Source organism: Trichophyton rubrum (assembly GCF_000151425.1).
Source record: "Trichophyton rubrum CBS 118892 genomic scaffold supercont2.5, whole genome shotgun sequence".
NCBI classification, from domain to species: Eukaryota; Fungi; Ascomycota; class Eurotiomycetes; order Onygenales; family Arthrodermataceae; genus Trichophyton; species Trichophyton rubrum.
In genome coordinates this window covers 759,981-780,353 of record NW_003456424.1, presented here as the reverse complement: position 1 = coordinate 780,353, position 20,373 = coordinate 759,981, and the positions used below count along the sequence as shown (strand labels likewise).

At 45.5% G+C, this 20,373-nt stretch overlaps 5 protein-coding genes across 5 annotated transcripts; 2 read left to right on the top strand and 3 right to left on the bottom strand.

The window, feature by feature from the left end:
• Positions 1-424: 424 nt before the first annotated feature.
• TERG_05011 (uncharacterized protein) lies at positions 425-1,159 on the bottom strand (the record flags this gene model as incomplete). Its single annotated transcript, XM_003234369.2, has 1 exon — positions 425-1,159. One exon carries the CDS (start codon positions 1,157-1,159, stop codon positions 425-427), a length of 735 nt encoding a protein of 244 aa, XP_003234417.2.
• An 847-nt stretch (positions 1,160-2,006) lies between these two features.
• Positions 2,007-5,077, bottom strand: TERG_12226 (uncharacterized protein). Its single transcript, XM_047751217.1, has one exon. It carries the CDS (start codon positions 3,372-3,374, stop codon positions 2,940-2,942), a length of 435 nt encoding a protein of 144 aa, XP_047606473.1. The 5' UTR covers positions 3,375-5,077; the 3' UTR covers positions 2,007-2,939.
• Positions 5,078-7,031: 1,954 nt separating this feature from the next.
• On the top strand, positions 7,032-11,093 carry TERG_05010 (uncharacterized protein; the record flags this gene model as incomplete). The annotated part of the gene is made up of 1 exon (XM_003234368.2): positions 7,032-11,093. The coding sequence occupies exon 1, from the start codon at positions 7,485-7,487 to the stop codon at positions 11,091-11,093; it is 3,609 nt and encodes a 1,202-aa protein (XP_003234416.1). The 5' UTR covers positions 7,032-7,484.
• Positions 11,094-12,238: 1,145 nt separating this feature from the next.
• Positions 12,239-18,204, bottom strand: TERG_05009 (uncharacterized protein; the record flags this gene model as incomplete). Its single annotated transcript, XM_003234367.2, has 1 exon — positions 12,239-18,204. The coding sequence occupies exon 1, from the start codon at positions 17,849-17,851 to the stop codon at positions 12,239-12,241; it is 5,613 nt and encodes a 1,870-aa protein (XP_003234415.1). The 5' UTR covers positions 17,852-18,204.
• Positions 18,205-18,719: 515 nt separating this feature from the next.
• On the top strand, positions 18,720-19,708 carry TERG_05008 (uncharacterized protein; the record flags this gene model as incomplete). The annotated part of the gene is made up of 3 exons (XM_003234366.1): positions 18,720-19,284; positions 19,395-19,478; positions 19,551-19,708. 3 exons carry the CDS (start codon positions 18,720-18,722, stop codon positions 19,706-19,708), a joined length of 807 nt encoding a protein of 268 aa, XP_003234414.1.
• Between the last annotated feature and the right edge of the window lie 665 nt (positions 19,709-20,373).

The following is a 20,373-nucleotide window of genomic DNA, read 5'->3' as shown; positions in this document are numbered from 1 at the left end:
GACCCCATAGCCTTCTTTATATGTTCAGATTTCCGACTTTGAATAAGTTGGAGGCGGTCGTCGACCGTGTTCTCAACACATATTCGAACGATCTCTACGTCATTTTTTTGGCCTATGCGGAATAGGCGGCAAAATGCCTAACATATTCAGGAGATTTCGAACCAATTAGTGCAGAATAGGAGCTCCTTACTTGTTGCTCAATTGCCTCGTTCCACCATAAATCAACGAGGATACATTTGCTAGCCATAGTCAGGTCGAGGCCCACACCCCCTGCTTTCAGCGAGGAAATCAAGATGCTAACGTTCTCCTCGCGGAATCTTTTGATGTTTGCATGTCTAGTTCTATGGTGCAGTTTTCCACAAAGCTGTCGGCAACAGTGAGCACACTGATACAAGGCGGTAAAAAAAAAAGCCAATTAGAACATTCATACCGTGGTGTATCTCCAACCTTCAGCCTCACATACCGAGGATATGGCACTAATCATTCCTAGAAACTGTGTGAATATTGTGATTTTAATATCTGGTGACTCCTTGAGCCATTTAGAAATGAACACTTTCACAGCCCTTAGCTTCGCGCTCAGTACCGTTTCGCTAATAGTTGGAGTTCCCTTATCCTGTTCGAATTCGTCGATGCATCGAGACTTCGAGCCTCTTGCCCTCCGTATTGCCTTGCTACGGCAGGATTTTTGGAGATCAAGGTATAGTTCGTAGGTTACAGTCAAGCCACAACGGCACGTAATTTGTTTATCTCCAACTTGTGGTAACTTTGGTATGCACTTGAAACAACAGAGGTGCATACACGACAATACGAAAGCTGATTCTTGTCTCTGATTGCATTCAATGCAATCCATGATTTTTGCGGCTCCTTTTGAGCCGTCCATCACGGATTCAAACAATTTTGAGATTCCGGCGTCCGACGCTTCTTTTCCCAAGCGACCTAGAGGTTTCGGTGGGTTCTCGAACCACGACACCTGAAGTGAATTGAACATCTCAATCTCCTTAATATTAGAGCTCTGTTTTATTTCAGGCTCAATTTCTTGCATGAATCGTGGAGTTAATATCTGCTTTATTACATCTTGAGGTAATAGTAGATGGGAAGTAAACATTCGCAGGTAAAGCAGAAGGGTGAGATAGTTGTCAATTCCGTCAATGGTGCGCATGGTGTCTATGCAGAGTTAGATTTCCTATTGACCATATGGAAGGTAAAAATGGATGATGGCTAACTAAGATGTTCATCTAAGAAGCTCCCAATCATTTTTTGGTATAGGGCTTTCTCCACAATAGAAAATTGAACAACTATCGTGTTTTCATCAATGTCGGGAAGCTTGAGGATAGGACGCCCAAATAGAGTTTCTGCATGAGTTCGGCGCAACATATATGCACGAAGACAATTAAGAAGCCTATGATGATCGGGATCATGCTATAGAAAGATTGATTAGCCATAAGGGTATGAAATAAGATATCATGAGGCTCATACTTTCACGATTTTGTCAAGGAATACGTAATAATTTTCTAGTGCTGGGACCTTCAAAAAATTGAAATAGGAGTAGAATTCCGTGACATCACTGGTACAAAGACAGGGAATTATCTCGTGTTAGTTGATGGAAAATATTTCAATTGGAACAGCGCCTTTACTTGTGAATAGGAGTGCCGGTTATCACCCAACGGAATTTCGCAGTCAGAAGTCTGACCGCCTGGCTAGCTTTGGAATTGTAGTTTTTGATCTCGTGTGCTTCTATTGAATGTTAATCTTACTTCTTGCTGGACATTGTAAGAGAGGTTTACCTACCGTCCAGATAGATGCGCCGAAACTTGAAATTATGTAGGAAACCGCAGTTATATAATTTCCATTTTGTTTCGTCTTCCTTGTTAGAAAAGTCGGGGATTGGAAATCGACAAGAAGCTCTTATTTCGGAGTAAGTCGTGATTCTACCAACATCCAGTATTACTAGACTGCTAAAAAAAAAAAAAGAAAAAAAGTAGCTCGCTGCATAAGAAACTTACATAACCCCCATTCCTTGGGTTCCTCCCGACTCTATGGCAAGTTTCAAATCTAGCTTCTGAGCTCCGTGGTAAACAAAGATATATCCCAGCACACCTTTTTTAACGTGTTTTAGTATCTCATCTTTCCTGCGTTGCTTGTAAGTAGAGTGTCTGGCGGAGCTTTCATATTAGGAATCTAGTGTACCAATGCTCAATCAAATGCGTTGGCGCAACTATCAATGTAATTGTCGGTTCTTTTCTGTCTCCGACTGCCTTTCCGTCCACCATATTTGCTATTGAGAGAAGTTAATGCGTATGTATTGAGAAAGGAAGTATCATCAAGACTAACCGATTGCCTGTATTGTTTTACCAAAGCCCATCTCGTCACATAGGAAGCCACCCTTGGGGGCAGCAGATGAGTTTTCACGGTCACGCTATGTTTGTTAGTATTTGTGTTGAAGCATGATATAATGGAGGAACTACCATGAATCCAACCCCAAGAAGCTTTGATAATGTTAGCTAAGTTATTAAATATTGGACGTCAGGTTTTGGGGTATACCTGATAATGGAATAGACTTGTCGTCATGTTAATATGCTTCCAGCCGCCCTTATTGTCAACCCGAGGACGTTTTGTGAATTTCATTACCGAATTCATGATGGCCTTTTTATGTTGGGACATGCTTCGCATATCAATGTCATCGTCAGTTGGAATACTGGCCATGATTTCTCTCATTGCCTTCTTTTTATTTCTTGACGTAGACTCTGGTATTGCCATCTTCTTGGTATTCCGCTTTGCATTCTCAATAATGTTGGAAGTAAATAAGCTGTCAAAGTTGAGACTCGTAGGTCCTCTGTTTGTAGAATTTTTTTTGAATTTGATAGACTTATTTGAATTGCGCCTTGGGGTATTATTGCGCTTTGATCACCATTAGATTTGTCCATATCATAAAAAATTTGTTATGATGTTAAAATTACCTTCTTTGTCTCCTTGACTTTGTCATTTGTTTTCCTTACCTTTTTTGATACTCTATTTTGACGTGACCGGTTCTTTGGTTTAGTCGACTCTTTCGACGTTTGAGTGCGTTCCCATACAAACACTGGTATACTCTCCTCATTACTGGGAGATGTACACCGATGTAATTCTTCCGCAGGAGCTGCATTATTTTCAGGATAAAAAAGGTCAAAGTCATTTTCTTTACCAGGTTTCTGGTTTTCGCCTCCTTGAGCCATTGAAATCCTGACATCCTCAGTCTCATTACCATTAATACAACCATGCTGTATATTGCGCTCTTGTTGAATTAATGCTTCTCGCAGTTGTACTCTCGAAAGCCGCAAGCATTCTTTTTCTTTTGCCTTCTCAAATCGAATTTGAGCTTCTAGGCTGGGATTCATTTCTGCTTCAAATGCTGCCTTTGCCTCTTCGAACTTGGTTTTTCTTTATTTTATTAAGCAAATCAGAAGGTCTGTTAATACGGCAGGCCATGGTTATACTTACTCCGAATGTTCGTCCAGTTCGCTACTGTCCAATTCCTTCTCTAGCTCTACCCACATCATGTCGGAAAATTGAGAGGGAGGCATATCGCCAGAGCAATTTTTGGGATCTTCACCTTTTCCCCCATTCTCTAAATTACTATATTTCGCAACATAATTGTCAGATGCCCGCGTAAGAGACGAGGCTACCGAGTCCGTGACGTCCGTTGGCTTTGAGACAGGAGATATGTCTCCCATTACTTGATTTCCTCCGGCTGCAAATGAAGCATCGGACTGGAAAAGAGGGGTCAAAAGCTCAAAGTCTTTATTAAAGACAATGTCCTCGTTATAGACATTGTTTTCAGGAGCGTTCATATCCATGGCTGAGACGTTGAAAGCGGGACGCTAGAGTGTGACTGGGGGTAGATGTGTAGTTATTCTCTTAAGGAGATAAGGAAGCAGAGCCTAGTGGTGTATATTGTCAGAAGGCGAAAGTGACTATCACACAGAGGCAACTTTAACCCCCAAGAGATGTATAAAAGGCCCACTAGATGGAAAAATTGGGAGTGGGGAAAGAAAAGTCGAGGTTGATTATGGTGAATAAATTCTGAAGTCTTCCAAGAATCAGAAGTGGGGCAAGTTATAAAAGTTGAAAAAAGAGAGGAATTAATCGAGAAATTCCAGTGTGACAAGTATCTTCAGTGCCAATCTTCACAATTAATGTGAGAGATCAGTGAGATAATAGTAAATTGAATCGTAAATAGTCTGGCACAAGCCTTCGCGATTGGTGGGATTATTCACAGGAAATATGTAGTTGTAGCTACCCGGAAGAGCCGTTAAAGGCTAAGTTATGGGTATTCAGTATGGTAGTGAGGAAGATATCAGTATCCTATAAGCGAGATTGCCCGGTGTTTGTTATGGTTGATAACAAGTTAAAGTAGTTGGATATGATGTTAGCCTTCGGGAGCAGGCGCGTGACAATTATGAAGTAAGAAGAAGAAGAAGAAATTAAGAGAAAGGGCGGAAGAACGCCCTTTTATACCCTTATTTTAGCCATTAGCTAGCCAGGCACTAAATGATGAGGTACCGCAGATATCGAGGTCTTCCATCAAGCGGGCGGCAGAACATTCCAGTTGAGACTGGTATCTGTAAAGGAAGACAGCTCCATTTGGACAAATGTATAAACGGCGGTAACTAATACCTAGTAATACAGAGTGAAGGGTTTTGATACCAGGATATCTAGCAGGTTGCCTTGAGCTAGCCATTTGGAATGGATATCGTGAGAAATAGCTATCTACTTCCCACTAATCTGCGAAATACCATCATGAAGCGTTGAGATGCTATGATATCTCGCGTCCCCATGAAGTATGACTTTGTGGATATATGAAGCAATATGCTTGTTCGAGAAGATTTGAAGATGGACTTAAGCTTATTTACACGTGACCCAGCTGGGAACAACCTTAAAAAGGCTTAACTGGAAATAATTCACCAATCAGATATGCGGCTTGAAATCCAAGTGGGTCCTGTGTATCATCTAGTTCCTTTTCGATGTTAGCGACTATAAGCCGATTTTATCAACGATCCAAGCAGTCCTTATACCCCAGACCTCAGTTACGACCAAATTTTCATTAAAATAGCGTTAAAATCAAATGTTGTTTATTAATTATTAATTTCTTTCACTCAACTTCTTCCCATTCGACTCTAAATATGTTCCCCATAACTGTGATACATCGTCCTCTAGGGGAGGCTATCCGACCATCATTGATACATTTCCCCAGGCTCACCCAACCAATCGCGAAACGCTTATCAATGTAATCATTGGCGGAGGTGGTAACATCAGGAAGTTTAAGGTCATGACAGCCAAAGATAAAGGGAAGCCCAACATGCTCATATCTAGAGTCGACGTATGCTATCCATATCTAACAGTGCATGAGAGCCATTTAATAGCTAATTTAGGCCCTTTCGCTCTTTCTTCCACCCAGGCCCCTAATGTCCCCTCCATGCGACCGACCCGGGGTGTGTCAATCAAGAGCAACAGACCTCTTCGGATTCTTTAGATTGTTTGCAAATAGTGCCGTAGATTTGAAGACTTAAAGCACTTTAAGATTGTTGTCGTGTTTAAATAAGTCTTGATGATCAGACGTTAGCATAGGTCAGAAGTGGTTTGTGAGAATAAGAGCGAAAAGTTGGATTTATTTCTAGTTGACCATTAAGGGGACTTTGATGTCCCGAGTCTCTCTAATGGTTCTGCAGGCAGCATACAGCAGTTTTCGTATTGCTGCAAAAACTTGTCTTAGCTGCAGGAACAGCTTTTGATACAATGATCGCTTATTCTTTATGTCGGAAATGAAGGCCTGAAATGATTTTATCTTCCATCCAAGAAGCAAGACCTTGGAGATAAGAGCCCAGCAGTACTGTTATCCGGTCAGGCATCCGGGGTATTAGGGAACAGTGGCTTTAACCCACTGGTGTATCCGGGTAGAGAAATTCGAATTGTTATTATCAAAAATGTTCTCTCCCTAATTTCTCCGATTATCTACGCGTGAATGGTTAGTATCTGCAAGTGGATTGAAGAATTTACGGGCTCAAACTTCTTAAGGTTTTAATGTATTATATAAATAATTAGCTTCGCGGGTTGAATCACTAAGTATACAGATAATAATAAAGAGATAGTTTGATGGATACCTTCTACAAAGTAGTTCGTCAATTGGTGTTTATTGAGCCTGGTTATTTTTGAGGTAGTATTTCCCCGCTCTCAAGTTATGATCGGCTACAATGCTGGAGGAAATGAAGTTACCCTTTGAATTTACTAGGCATCAGGACGTTCTTCTGATGTTAAATAGTAAAGCTAACTGGTTTTGTGCAGGACCGCTGAAATAGTAATAGATATAGGGCGGCTAAGGCTTGTTGAAAAGAGACCGGGAGATACATCTCTGCGAAAATAGAGCCTGAGTACAGGACAAATAACTTTTTTTAGCGAAAGAGAGTGAGATTGTAACCACCATGACTGTCCTGACAATATCGAGGGAAAGATAATTTAAGATAGCTAATGGTAGCTTGTTTAAGTAGTCGCCTAACAAGAACATGATGTGATAGAAGTAAAAAGCATAAATGGATGCTGTTCTTAATTTTTTTGCCTTATTAGCCGGAGAGTTAGGGAAAGTGAATACAGTCGATGGTTCATAATTTGCCATAACACCACTGTGACCGGCAAATATGCAGAGTCCCTAGCTGCAGGGTGTTTCTTGCTAGGGCTGGGGATGAAATGATCTCATCGAGCATGAGCAAGGAGGACAGCTATTATATAATCAGAAGCTTATCGTGGGCAGCATGAAGGGCGCAGCGAAAAAGCACGCGCGCTAAACCACATACGGGCTCGAGCGCCGGCCAAACAGCCAACCAGCACCGCGCAAGTGCCCGCTGACGTTCCGAGACTCGCCCGAAAGCAGCTAGCGTGAACCATCCAGCCAATCGGTAGGAGCTTACTTTCGACACTAAACCGTATCCGGCTAGCGCTGCGGCTCCGCTGTACCAAGCAGGAAGATGTCCTTTTAAGGTGTTTCCTCACCGCCTCTTGGCCAGCCCGCGGGTCTTCCAACTTGGCTCAAAGCGTCGAAAGCGTCGCTTCTGCGAACGACATCGGATTTTCCGCGTCCCCTCCATATCCATCGCACAAAACGCTTCTCCTGCGGTCTGACTGATATCAAGAGGGAGACAGGCGTTTCGGACTCGCTTTTCTGAAGAGCTACCGAGGTACTCGGGAGTCTCTTTCCTCTTGTTTGTTTGCTGAAGGGTGAGGCCACCTGTGTCTTGCCGACGTAACGTCAACCCCAATCCCATCGTTTATCTGCGTCTCGCTTGAGTGACTGGCATTGTCGATACATCGAACCTGAAGCCATGAATTTTCGCGTGAGGCAGCCTTATAGAACTTTTCTTCGTTTCGTCCTCTTTGCCGCCTACTAGAAGAGGACACTGCCGTTTCGACCCCCGTTGAGAGTCGCTATCAATTTATCAACAAACTCGCCTACGAAGATGTTGGGCAGACTGCTTAATACCGCTGCCGCAACGCTCAACCCCGCGTCATATGCTAACCGCAACTCGAACCAGCTCGAGTCCGTGACCGAAGAGGAACACACCTCAGGACTCCTCTTCCCAGACGTGAGCCTTCTTCAGCGATCTAGGACTCATGCTTACCCGTTGCAGACCAGCTCTGTTTCACCTAGCCCATTTTCAGCTGGTAGCTTTGATGATAACGGTGGCTTGGAACTTGATTCTACGAAGGATCTAAGAGTGATTATTGCGCAAAATGCCATAGGGGACCGTGACGATCCGTGCATTCTTCTCGATACTCAGGCGCCTCTAAAGACCGAAAAGTCCACACGACCGTCTCTAGACCGTATTTCGCCGGAAAAGCCACGGTCACGACACACCCGCAACTCAACGCTCCCTCGGAATGATGGGCGGCCTTCTCATCATGCATCGCGTGCCTCGGTCTCGGATCTTCCTCCACTGTCGAGTTTCTCTAACCAAGATGCCACGGCTAATAGTGCTTTTTTCCGTGCACGAAATCGGAGGTCCACGTTCTCTGACTCTGCTGGAGATGATGACCAGCAGCATGGGCGTCTATCTGGGGACTCTAATGAACTTGGATTATTGAATTGCATATTTGGAAGCAGCGCGTTTAGCTATCGTGGGCCTTCGACCAAAATGCATATTGTCCCAGCAGACGAGAAGAAACCCGCCGATGATTCCAAACCTGCTCTTTCTGACCCCTACCGGCGCACCCTTCGTCGTGCGGATACATTTAGTGGCTCCCCGAGGAGTGCCAGCCAGACTCGTGAACGATTCAGCAGTGATGCCGCTAGATCTTCTTCTGCATCTTCTTCTTCAAGCGTGACAGTATTGGTGACAAGAATGTTCAGTGTCAATTTACCGGAATCATACGGCATGCCAGCCGACACTCCAATGCCTAATTCAGCAACTCCATCGTCGCCTTACGCTCCGGAATTCAAATTTTCCCCTCGTGCCAAGTCTAAAAAGATCAAAGAGAAGAAGACTCCAATGTATGCTGTTGCAATAACAGTCCGGCTCCCCGTAACAGCAAAGAATAGCGTTCGTCAGCAACGAAATTCTTATCTCCAAGATCCAGCCAAACCTTGCGGTGGAATGTCGGTTTCCCTTGACTCTCATCCAAAGTGGTCTTTGTTCGACGAGGCATCCATATCGACTACTGGGTCGAGCATAGATGACAGGATAGACTTACTCGTGGACTATTGGGATGTCATTGCACGAACATTATCACGTCTCGAGAAACTTGCAAGTAAAGAGATTTTGGAACTTTTAAAACAAACTGTTCAGCAGACAACGAATTTGCCAAAACCAGCAAAAGGGCCAAATATGCAGAGAACTAACCAAACAATTGTACAACTCATACCTAACTGTCTGGCTCAGAACATATTACTCCGGGATGAAGCTCTCCATGCGACTTCTAGGGTCTGCATGGCTCTTAGGATACCTCCTGTTGTCTCGGGTCAGAGCCGCTGGGGTGTCTGGAGGGAAGAGGCCCGGTGGATTGCCCGGAGCTTAAGTGAGAAAGAGCACAATTTTTTCTTCTTAGTCCTCATAACCGCCTTTCTCGGTAACCACACAGAATGGCTCAGCCTACTTGGCCCCGACTGGTATCGACGACGCCACTTTCTTCAACAACGGGCTCAACAAGACAGTGAATTAAGCATCTGCAATAGAACAGTAATCATTTCGACTGATAAAATGGCCGCAAGGCGCTTGATATTTGTGCTCTCCGCGTTCCTACCACCTCAGCAACGTACGGATCCACTGGCCTCACCTTTACGACCAAGCACGTCAACATCCTTCCGCCAAACATCTCAAAGTCCTCCAAATCCAACCATAATTCGACAAGAATCGCTGCGCCGAACTATAAACCGTCGTGCTCGAACACGTCAGTTCCCTCATGAGCGTGGTGCAGGCAAACGATCTGCTAGTGTGTCTTCCAATGAAACGTCTAACATAGTACCTGATGAGCCGGAGTTTAGCAAATCTCCTATAAATCAAGCACGACGTGGCTCTGATGCCCGATCTATGAGGACTTCAAGTTTATCTATCCCACCTGGAGGCGTTGCTGGACCAATGAAAAGTGGCACGGCATCAGCAGCAATGGCTGCACCAGGCACTGCAACTCCAGTCCCACACTTTGCTTCCCAGCCAAGGAAACAGTATAGAGCCCGCCATGAATCGCAAGATTGCAAAGGGTCTGCTTCTGCAAACTTGCTACTAAATTTGCAGAAAAGCGAGATATCGGCCAACGTTGACCAGCATCAGAGTAAATGGGGGAACATTCTTTCTGGGTTTTGGAACAATCGGGATGATGCTCCAGCAAATGGAGGTGCATCCAGAGCTCGCAGAGCATCAACCCAAGTGATTGAAACTAAACGTCAGCCACCTGCCGTGTCAGCCAAAGTAAAAGAAAACGGAAGTGCGACTCTGGACAGTGTATCCGCGATGACTAGTGATACGATATCCATACCTACTTCTCCGCCAGCGCAAACGGATAGCAAAGAAGATGTCTCTACTCTGGAGACTCGGCAACCCACATCCCCTGTCAAACTTTGTGTAAAGCCGGGTGAAGGCATTGTTGATGTTGAGGTTCCGTTGCCTGGATTCATGTCTCTGTCGTCATCGAATGATTCCACGTTAACGTCACCCAAAAAAACCCGAACGTCAATCACAAGTATTGATTGTGATGGCTCATTCCACAGTACCAGTCCATGGTCTTATAATAATTACAAAGACTGGGATGGCCCTAGCGTCAACGTCGCCGGTTGGCTCAAATATTATCATGAAGATTTTGCTCTCCAAGCTGTGCACCCATACCCCGACCTTGAATCTTCTATCAAACGCTCCATGTCTGCTGAGCGTACTCCCAACCTGGCAAATTTTGGCCAACCTTCATATTTTGATGGTGGGTCTGAACGATGGGTTGATGTCTGCTCCACCCTTGTAGCCGATACGAGGACATTCACTGTCAAACGAATTCGTTTGCGCCGCAAGATAGCAACTGTTGACGATCGGACCACAGAGTATTCGCACACGCCTTCTCCCCAGTTCTCTTATCAACCGTTCGGCACTCAAGCCGATAGCTCAGATACTACACCGACATCTACTCTGCGAAAATCTCAGCCATGTATTGTGGAGGAAGAATTCGTTGAAGAGCCAGTAATGGACCTAGATGCTACTCTCGTCGACGCTGTTGAACGGGTTCTCGCCTGCTCCGGACCTACATCTGCTATCCATTCTCGTGCTCCTTCCCCAAGTCGGCTTCGTAGAGGGCGTATGAGCGTATTGCCCACGGAAGATAGCAGAAGGTGCAATGACACCAACAACCGGCCAGATGTTCCTTCTGTTGAGATTCCACGAAATGAATGTCGCCGTATGGTACTTGGTGCGCTGGATGAGGTGGTACGCAGCGTTGCGGCTGAACACCGCCAAGATGAATCAAATGTTGGCCCTGACACACACGCAGGGTTCTCCAAGTATAACCACAAGAAATTAAGTGGTATTACTGATAACACTTTAAGAGAAGGTATACGCAAGTGGCTTCAGGATATCGATGAGTGTTGCTGAGCTGTCACCATTGAATACCCTGTCTCTAAGCGGTCATCATCTCGAGGAGCTTTGCTTTCCTCTTGCCATCGAATTTGTGCGTTCTCGCGTTCCCGAACGTAATGCTTTGATATTTTTCTTTTCTTTTTTATTTTCTTTTCCCTTTTTTGCTTCACTTTTCTTTTTCTTTTCCTGACTTCCCTGACTTTTTCCTTTCTACATGCATTGCATTTTCAATCTGGGGTTTACAGCTTTTATTTGCTGTTTTATCTTTGTTATTTCTTTCTCTCTGTTGATAGCTTTTCGCCCCAACCCTTGATACCCTGGGATCTGCATATGTGTCTTCTTAATTTCTCTTTTACCGGGCTGCTGGTTGCTATCTCGGGATTATACCCTATCCTGGCCATTCTGTTATTCTTTAATCGTTTTCCCGTGCTTAATCGTACTTTGAAGAACTATTCAAAGTCTACATCACCGCATGCGCAGATGTGCTTCTGGCGTTGGGGACTTCATCCTTTAATTATTTTCAACATTAGCTCCGAGGAACATTGCTCAAGAGAGGGGTGTTTGATGCATATTAAATGGTTTACTTTGCTTATTTATTAATCGTTGTTTTATACTCTCGTTTCAATTTATGCCCAGGGCTCCGTTGTTAGTATCAGCTAGTTGAGTGTTTCAGAGCCCAATTTCACCTACGACTATCAATTTACCTTGCATTAACTACTACCAGTGTTTTCCTGGCTAGTGTCAGCCGTTAGTAACTTCAAGTTTATTCCCATACAGTTTCACTAAGGCATCATTAGATATTCCCCAGAGCCCTTCCCTCAACATCTTTGTTGGTTGTTAGTCTTAACTGTTCATTCAGCATTTTAGCATTTTATAGGAAATATTTACTCAATAAAGTGGAAGTGTATTTCCATAAATTTCTAAATTACTGCGACATGTCGTTGCTATTGTTGATTTGTGTAAATTTCACTTCATGATGATACTTGTGAAGTTCTGAAGGAACAAGAAACGGGTATAATATACGAAGAAAACCATGGGCGAGGATAGTGCATACGATATACAGTTTCAGATAATCGTATGGCAAATAATGTGTCGTGAGATGGCCAGCACCGGGATAGAATGTAACATAGCCACAAGGCGAATACACAGGACATACCATGTTATAGTTGAGTTGTTCCTGGAGAATCATGCGCTGGGCCATACCGGGGCGTATGCTGTACTACAACGGAATCTATGGATGCTGATCGCTGAGGCATTTTTCCTGCAGAGCTGGAGGTTGATTGGCGTACTACACTGTCGGGTAGCACTAAGGACGGAATCAGCGAGTCCGAAGTCATCGTATTTGTTGGGCTCGCCTTCGTAGAGACTGGTCGTCCATGGGCAGCAGCAGTAGCAAAGAATGCATCAAGCCTCTCCTTATCATTACAAAATGCTTGTAATTTGTCCTTTAAATCTGCTGCTGCTTGGTACACGTTAATCGATTCTGGCTGTTGCTGTGTCTGTGGTGAGACAGAGGGCGAGAAGCCGTTAAGTCCGGAACTGCGTACGACTGGAGAGAGGTGAGGCGAGCCACGGTCATAGAGCGCAGAATCAACTATTGTAGATGCGCGAGGTCGGAAATATTCGCCTCTCTCGAATCTATTGGATTCTTTAATCATGACTGAAGGGTGATATGTGTTGAACAATCTGTTGGTTAAGAGTAGGAAATCCCCTTCATCAGTGATCTGAGCAAGAATCGCGCCCGACCTATGGACATATTGAGGGAATCGATAATCTGGCTTGCCCCACGAGTAAGACACCTCAACGTCAGCTGGAAATGCGCTGAAAGGCTCGAAATCAAGAATGAAATCGAACTTTTTGAGGATGGCTTTATGGTAAAAATGGCGGTCTGGGGTGGACTGTGATGTAAAAGAGGTCGAGATAAAGAGGTTTCCGGATGGAGGGTCTGGTGGTTGATGTTTCAGCTTGATTGGGAATGGACGCCTAAAGACCTGCGATTCAACAATTGACGAGGCCTCAGAAAGTGGTAGTTCAACCAACTTTAGTCCATACTTCTCTGCCAATCCGGCCCAAGATACAACTGCGTCTTCAACTAGCTTAGGGGTTGCGTTCATCCAGCTTAGCTCAATATGGAAGCAGTTTTCAGGGTTATGGATTCTGTCATAGTGAAGGTCGATTATTTCGGGTCGATCCGACCGTTTACGAGGATCTAAGTCGTATTTCATGCTCTTTGCCAGCCATATAGCGACCTTGCTCCGGCCTGATGACCTTGGTGGTGGGGGAAGAGGTTCATTTCTACCACCACTATCATCAGAGCTCTTTTCAGATCTTGAACGGAAGCTAGAAGGCGAGTCTTTGACCCCATCCTTCTCCATTGGCGTGCTAGGGGTTGACTTGTCTCCTTTAAGGCTCTGAAACCAGCCACCTTTAGACTCTGGCCTAGATATTCGATACTCGTCCGTTATCTGATAGAAATAATTGCCATCCCTAAAGTTGTGCCTTCGCTGTACGTGATGGAAGAGGCCATGCTTCATGAGTTCATTTCCAAACTGGACTGCTTCATCACGTGTGTCAATATCACTGAAATTTTTTATCAGCCATGTAGTCAATTCCATTCCAACAAAACAATTGTAATGAAGACGCCAATGCCATCTTCTATCCATCATTCGTACTCCTTTCTCGGACTGCATGGCTTGGGCGATTGAGAATAAGGATACGGAGGATTTTTGCAGCAATTCTGACTCTGGAAGAAGCTGCGCTGGTGGGTTATCAAGTCCAGGATCTTCAAGCAAAAGCCTATCAAGTTCTGTTGCAACAACCACGGAAGGATCACAAGTTTGATATAAAATATTCAATGGATTTTGATCTTTCTTTTTTGAACCAGTGGATTGAAACTTCTTTTCCTCTGGTGGGATATATTTGTATCGTTGCCAAACTTGGGTTAATTGGTAGATACCCATCAAGTGCCGTTCTTCTTCATTATCTTCATTCAACGAAGAATTATTGCGCCGGGAATGCGTTGACATGTGAGTTGGGATTAAAACAAAACGTGTACGCCAGTGTTTAAGTTGGCGTAAAGAGTCAGCTAAGTGATCTCGATGGCCCGCAAGGAATGAATCTGCAAAATTCCAATTATATTCGAGTTGGGACAGCACTAAGCGGATGCAACTTTTTCGATACTGTGTTCCTTGAATTGTCTTGACCGCAGGTCGATAGGCAACTTCCAGCTCCTTAGCATCCTGTAAGTAGCCATTGAGAGGCTTACGTGTGAATTGAGTCACTTCAATTTCACCTCCGCCAACGCATACCAAGCGGTGAATGATCCCTCCCATTGACATGTAGATGGTCACATTATCTTTCGACAAGGCACTAAGATCGAAAATAGTGTCTCCAAACGTGAGGTCGTCTCGCTGATTTCGGAGGACTAGTTGAAATCCATGGGATAACCGCAGGGAAATCATTTCCCTTAATAACGCATCCCGGGTCTTGGGACTTTCAGACACATCCGAGTCTTCGTCTTGATAAACAGTATAGGGCTTTTGCAAGTAATTTGTTTCTAATTCCTCTTCTGTCGGGAAATCTTCGGTGGTCAAAGGTAGCGCAGCCGGGGATTTCAAACTCTTCCAGTTCACTGAGGAGGTGGTCGGCTTGCGGGGGTAAACGTGATGCCAACGTCCAAACCAGCTCTCTCTTGTAGGAAGGTGTTTAGGAGGGTTCCATGGCTTAACATGTTTTATCCAGGGGCTTAATGCTTTTTCAGGAGATGAGAAGGCAGTTCCAGCTCCGGAAATACTGTTGTTCGCCATGTCAAGCCTGCGGCCAGTGCGTTTTAAGCCTGCGGCGTGGCCTTCATATAAAGTTCCCGGCTCATGCCTCAATTCTGGTACATGAGTAGTAAACGAACCGTCCAGACATGCTGCAGCGACACTGGGCTCCTCAGGATTATGGCTGACTGCCGTTCTAATCGATATAGGCCGCGAAGGAAGCAACTCTGAACGGCTACCTTTGTCTACATGCTGTGCCTGTGGTTCCGCTACAGCTGAGGTGAGAGAGCTAGGCGACTGAGGACGATCTTTTGGCTTGGGATCGTATATATTTTCATCAGGGGTTTTTCCACTTGCCGTTGGTAGGGCTTTTGCATACTCGGCTTTCACTTGGGTGCTCGCAGTAGCAGTTGGAGGTGTGCGACCAAAGCCTAGCAATGCAAAGCTAATCGAGCGGGTACTACGCGAAGTCGATGGTTTCGAGGTATCCTTAAGATTAGACTTATTATTGGACTTTGATGCAGTGGGAATCGTGGGTAACCCTTTTGCCAAGTTTGTGCCCGAGACGGTAGTTATTGGAGATACGGCAGCCGGGCGGGCAGGGACTAGCGTAGTTGAGTTCTTTTGACGAACAGGAGTCCGAGGTAGTTGTTGATGGGCTCGCCTAGAGGAGAGAGAGAGGTTTGAAAGGCTAGGAGATTTCGGTTTATGATGCCGCTTTGATGGTCGTTTCTTAGATCGTATATGGAATGCCAACTCGTCATACGAATCCATCCATTCAGATATATTTGTCCGTTTCTTTTCCTGAGAGGACATAATTAGCTTTTTAGAGTCCTTGAAACTGTACATGAAGGATCCGGGTTGTCCTCTATCACGGGTTTGAGGTTTGTGCGACGAAGTATGTGATGCCAGATTGGAGGAAGAGTTCAGGGTGCCGAGTTCAGAGCTGCGTGGGCGCACGGCTGTTTCGTCTATGACTGAATGCCCAACATGGAGGTTTGGTATAGAAATATTCGACTGTTCACTTTCCATTACCCCCATCATCTGTATCTCGTACATTCGCACTTTGGGCTGGAATAACTTCGGCTGGGGCGCAACTGTGCCGAAAGCTGGAGGCGTAACGTTGTTTTTTTTCCATTTTTTGTCTTGATAATTGTGAGCACCCCAGAACGAGATGTCAATCCAATATGGGATACCATATCCCCATTCTTCAGGGTCAAGACTGGTCTTTACGGCAGAACTTGACTTGGTTGCCCGTGAGAGCGAATCAGAAATATGGGTAGGTTTGGGGATAGGAGGCCAGGCCGCAATTGTAGTCTTTGTGGACGTTGGCGATGCAACCTCAGAAGGACCAACAATGGAGGCTGTGTCATTGGTAGAAACTGATGAGTGTGAGGAGCGTCTTTTAGGTATCTTATATTTGAATAGTGGTACCGAATGTAACGGCATAGGACTCAAACATATAAGATCAATGCCAATTGAACGGCTTCCAAGGACATCCGAAGTCAAGGCAAGAGTATCAAATCCCACTTCAAAGGTGCCAGATCCAGGAGTAATCATAGCAATAGATGTTCCCGTCCTAACGAGGTCACGGCCTACATATTCGAAATCAAGGTAGGATGAAGCGATATTGATAGCTTCTAAGATATTGCCCTTTATTGCTGATGTGAGGTGGCCTGCGATAGTAGGCGAGGTACCAGCAGTAGCAATTGGTGGAGAGCCCTCAATATCGGAAACCTCGTCCCCCGAAGTTTGAGGTGATGGAATCAAAATATCACGAAGGAAAGTTCTAAATTCCCTCTTCAGTTCGTCCAAAATAGCCGTCCACCGGCCACTAGGCATATCATTGACAACAACTCGATAGAAATCCTGTACACTAGCTCCAGCCTCACTTGTTGTATTTAGGTTAAGAGAGCTGCCGTTGAGATTCATCGGTTTAAATTCATCGGAAACGGGAATGTTGTCGTCATACTCAACTCTGGTAAACATGACAATGGTAACCAAATGATGCGCATCGATAGTAGCCCAGCGTTTGAAAAGTTCAGGTAGTAGACCGTCGACAACCCGACTAAACAGGATATCACCAGTACCTTCAGTGTTAAAATCCCACATTTCCTTGGACATCTGTATGAAGAGGACGTATCTAGCCGATTCGCTCCTAAATATCGGGATGGTGCGAGGGGTAAAGTACCCAGCCATCACTTTTCGACCATCCTGAAAGATAGACTTGACCGTTGCTTTTACCGTGTTCATGAAAACAATCTTCTGTCCCTTGTAGAGAGGCCGGTCCAGTAACTCAGACATGGCCATCCTCCACATATCCGCCCGCAGCAGGAACTGATCGCGAAATACTAGCTCCACATGAGTAGCTGAACATTGCGACCGTGGCTTCACTGTCAAAAGAACCCGGGATCGTTTCTTGAATCCAAATCGGTTGGCAACCTGATTTGAGACTGATATCTGAAGGTTGGGATGTCTGTTTAAGATTTCTGGGTTCATATGCTTGACAATAAACAGGAAATTGCTCACGACATGAGATGAGCCTGGCAATGTGCCATCTCCACGGCGTGAGTCCCTATGACTAGGCAGAGGGCTATAACGGCCACCGGCACCACCACCTCCCCCACTCTGACTCCGAGCTGGGTTGACTCCGGGCTCATCTTGCTGGGGAATGGTAATACTGGCAAACTCCCCCTCCATCTGGGAGTCCGAGGGGGTTTCCCCATAAAGCGCAGACAGCTCGATGAGATCTCCTACTTTGACAGCCCAGTCTCCGAGGGCCTGTCGATTGAACAAAACATCTTCTCTAGAGAAGTTTTCATCGTGAACAGAGAGGAGACAAGCTCTGTAACTGGAGCTTGCGGCTGAGCTCTGAGAGGGAGCTGTACTGGGAGACTTGGGCCGCGGCTCATAAGTCGACCCTGACGCAGACCGGATCGACCCAGTCTCAACGTTGCCTTGTTTCAGGTCTCTCGAATGCATGCCTTTGGACAGTTCGGATAGCACCATGGCTTCTCAAGTGTCAACCCATCGTCTGATTGTGACTGTGGTGGTATATCAGACGAGCAAGCTTCCGTCAGGTCTAAAATCTTGTTATCATCGACCGCTCTATCCCAGCCAGCATGGACAGGACATCCGGAAGGGCGATAGATAGGCGCCGTCTTGTCCTCGCTGCGTCTACTTCTGCATCTTAGTAACTATTCCGTTGCCCATCTCTCGTCCCTCGTTCTTTAGATGTATCTCTTCTTTTGTCGCGGCGAGGAGGTTCTGGTTTCGACAAGGGCGAACCTAAAAAAGCCATATCACGTGATATCGCCGAAGAAGCCGAAATGATGAAACAGACAGAGAAGAAAAGAAGCAAAAAAAAAAAAAAGGTCGAAAAGACGAGCAGAAGGAAAAGGGAGAGAATTCAGCCTGAGCGGGGAACGGCCTCTGTCGGACATGGTATTCTAGGGCGAACGCTGCTGTTGTTGGCGCTGCCCCTTTCTCCATACCTATACATATCACACTACGCTAGAGTGTTTGGGAGGCAACCCCCGAGTTCTCCACCCCCGTCTTATAATTTTATCAACACCTCGATCAGCGGCAGGGACGAAAAGACGGCAGAAGAAGGCGACAGAAAAAACCCATCATCTCTCATTTCTCCCTCCTCTCCAGCATGCTGTAGAAAGACATCGGCTATTCCCTTCCGTTCGTTTGCTCTCTGTCAGCTCCTCCCCGTCAAATCTCCCGCGGCGCCGCTCTGCCCCGGACCGCCAACACTTAATCGTCACTTTTTCGCCTCCTGAGTCCTTGACCCCGTCTCTTTGCTGCATTAAGTACCGGAACACTCTGGAATTCAACTTTACTACTCTGTGACCTGGAGTGATCGAGGAGGATGGCGTTTGTGAACGAGGCAGAGAAGGAAACGAGAGCCGATAGTGCACTGAATGAATCGAGCGTCCCCACCACGCGACCAGAGACGGACGATTTCGCCCATGGAACCAGCATTCAGACCTCAGCCGTCGCTTCGCAAGAGAATACGCGTACGCCAGAGGGTGAACAGGGACAGGCTGTTCAAGGTGCTGTTGTGGACGCGAAGGAGGCAGAGCCGCAGACATCACCACAACAGTTAAGCCTTGGACAAGAACAACAAAATCAGCAGCCAGATTCGAAACCGGAGGCTGGCGGGGCTACATCGATATCACCAGAGGAGGCTGGCCAGTCGAGCATCGGGGCGTCCGTAGAGGGCCAGCCTTCAGTATCCTTATCCCAGTCTACGCCTTCGACAAACGATGGACCTACTTTACTCCTCAATATCCTGCTTACCTCCGGCGGTAAGCATCCTTTTAAACTGGATGGCAAATATCTACGGAAACGAGAGGTTAATGTTGCCGACAACGACCCGTTCTCCATGTCTGTATATACATTAAAAGAATTAATATGGAGGGAATGGAGGTCAGGTATGTATTATCAGAAAAACACACCTTTTCTCTATTACTATCTTGTTAACTTATTTTTATAATCTCTTCTATACAAATATCTGGTTGCTGATTTCTCATATCATCCATAGACTGGGAACCTCGTCCATCCTCCCCCGCGGCTATCCGACTTATATCCTTTGGAAAGTTGTTGGATGACAAGTCGCCGCTCTCTGGTACGCCGGCTCCGAGTTGAACCATCTATATCTACGCCCTGGGAAAATTAGGAATTCTAACTCTGTGTACAGAATGCAGATTCAACCGAGAAGGTCCAAATGTGGTCCATATGACCATCAAGCCACAAGAGATAGTTGACGAAGAAGATGCAAAAGCCGCCAAAAGCACCCAGAACCGGGAGCATGAAGAGGGAGAAAGAAGCCCCGGCTGCCGCTGTGCCATATTATAATTGGCTCTTACTCTTTTACTTTATAAAAGCTCTCTTTTCCCACGATCTAACCTGAGGCCGGGTGATTTTGGGGGAGATGTTTCCATCTTAATGCCGTAACTGCATAATTGCGCAGGCACCGCATACACTCCTTTTCCTCATACCCCTACACTTCTACACTCATCTTAACCCGGAGTTCTTTCGACCTACCGCCAATACTGACTTTGTCCTTCTTGACCGTTTCCGCTATGTGTCTCTTCTGTTTTTTTGGTGGCGCAACCTGGAGTTTGTATAAGTCGTCATACACTTGTTCTGCCTTACTTTTCTTTCTATCTACCATTCCTCTTCCGGTTTTCTCAACTCTTCCAACCAGTTTGAAACGCTTCTGTTTTTCTTTATTTTTGCTTTGTGCCTTGATTTATCTTCCAGTTCCCTGCTTGATGATATGTACAGCGAAGTGATGGTCGGAATAGGCGATTGAATCGGAGGTCTGTATTTGTCCCCTTCACTGCCTGCATTTAATTCGATTTGATATACTGTTACTTGTCACTTCCTTATCAAGTCCTACTCAATGCCCTATGCAACAACCTATCCCTTTGCTGCCTGTTAATCTCGCCAAGTCGTCACTTTTAACGCTCCTTTATGCGTCTGCATAATACCCTGATTTGAAAAGAAACGAATAGAGG

Bases quoted from the DNA above. Each gene is read 5' to 3' on its own strand.
- TERG_12226 (XM_047751217.1), bottom strand. From the start codon at position 3,374: ATGAATCCCAGCCTAGAAGCTCAAATTCGATTTGAGAAGGCAAAAGAA.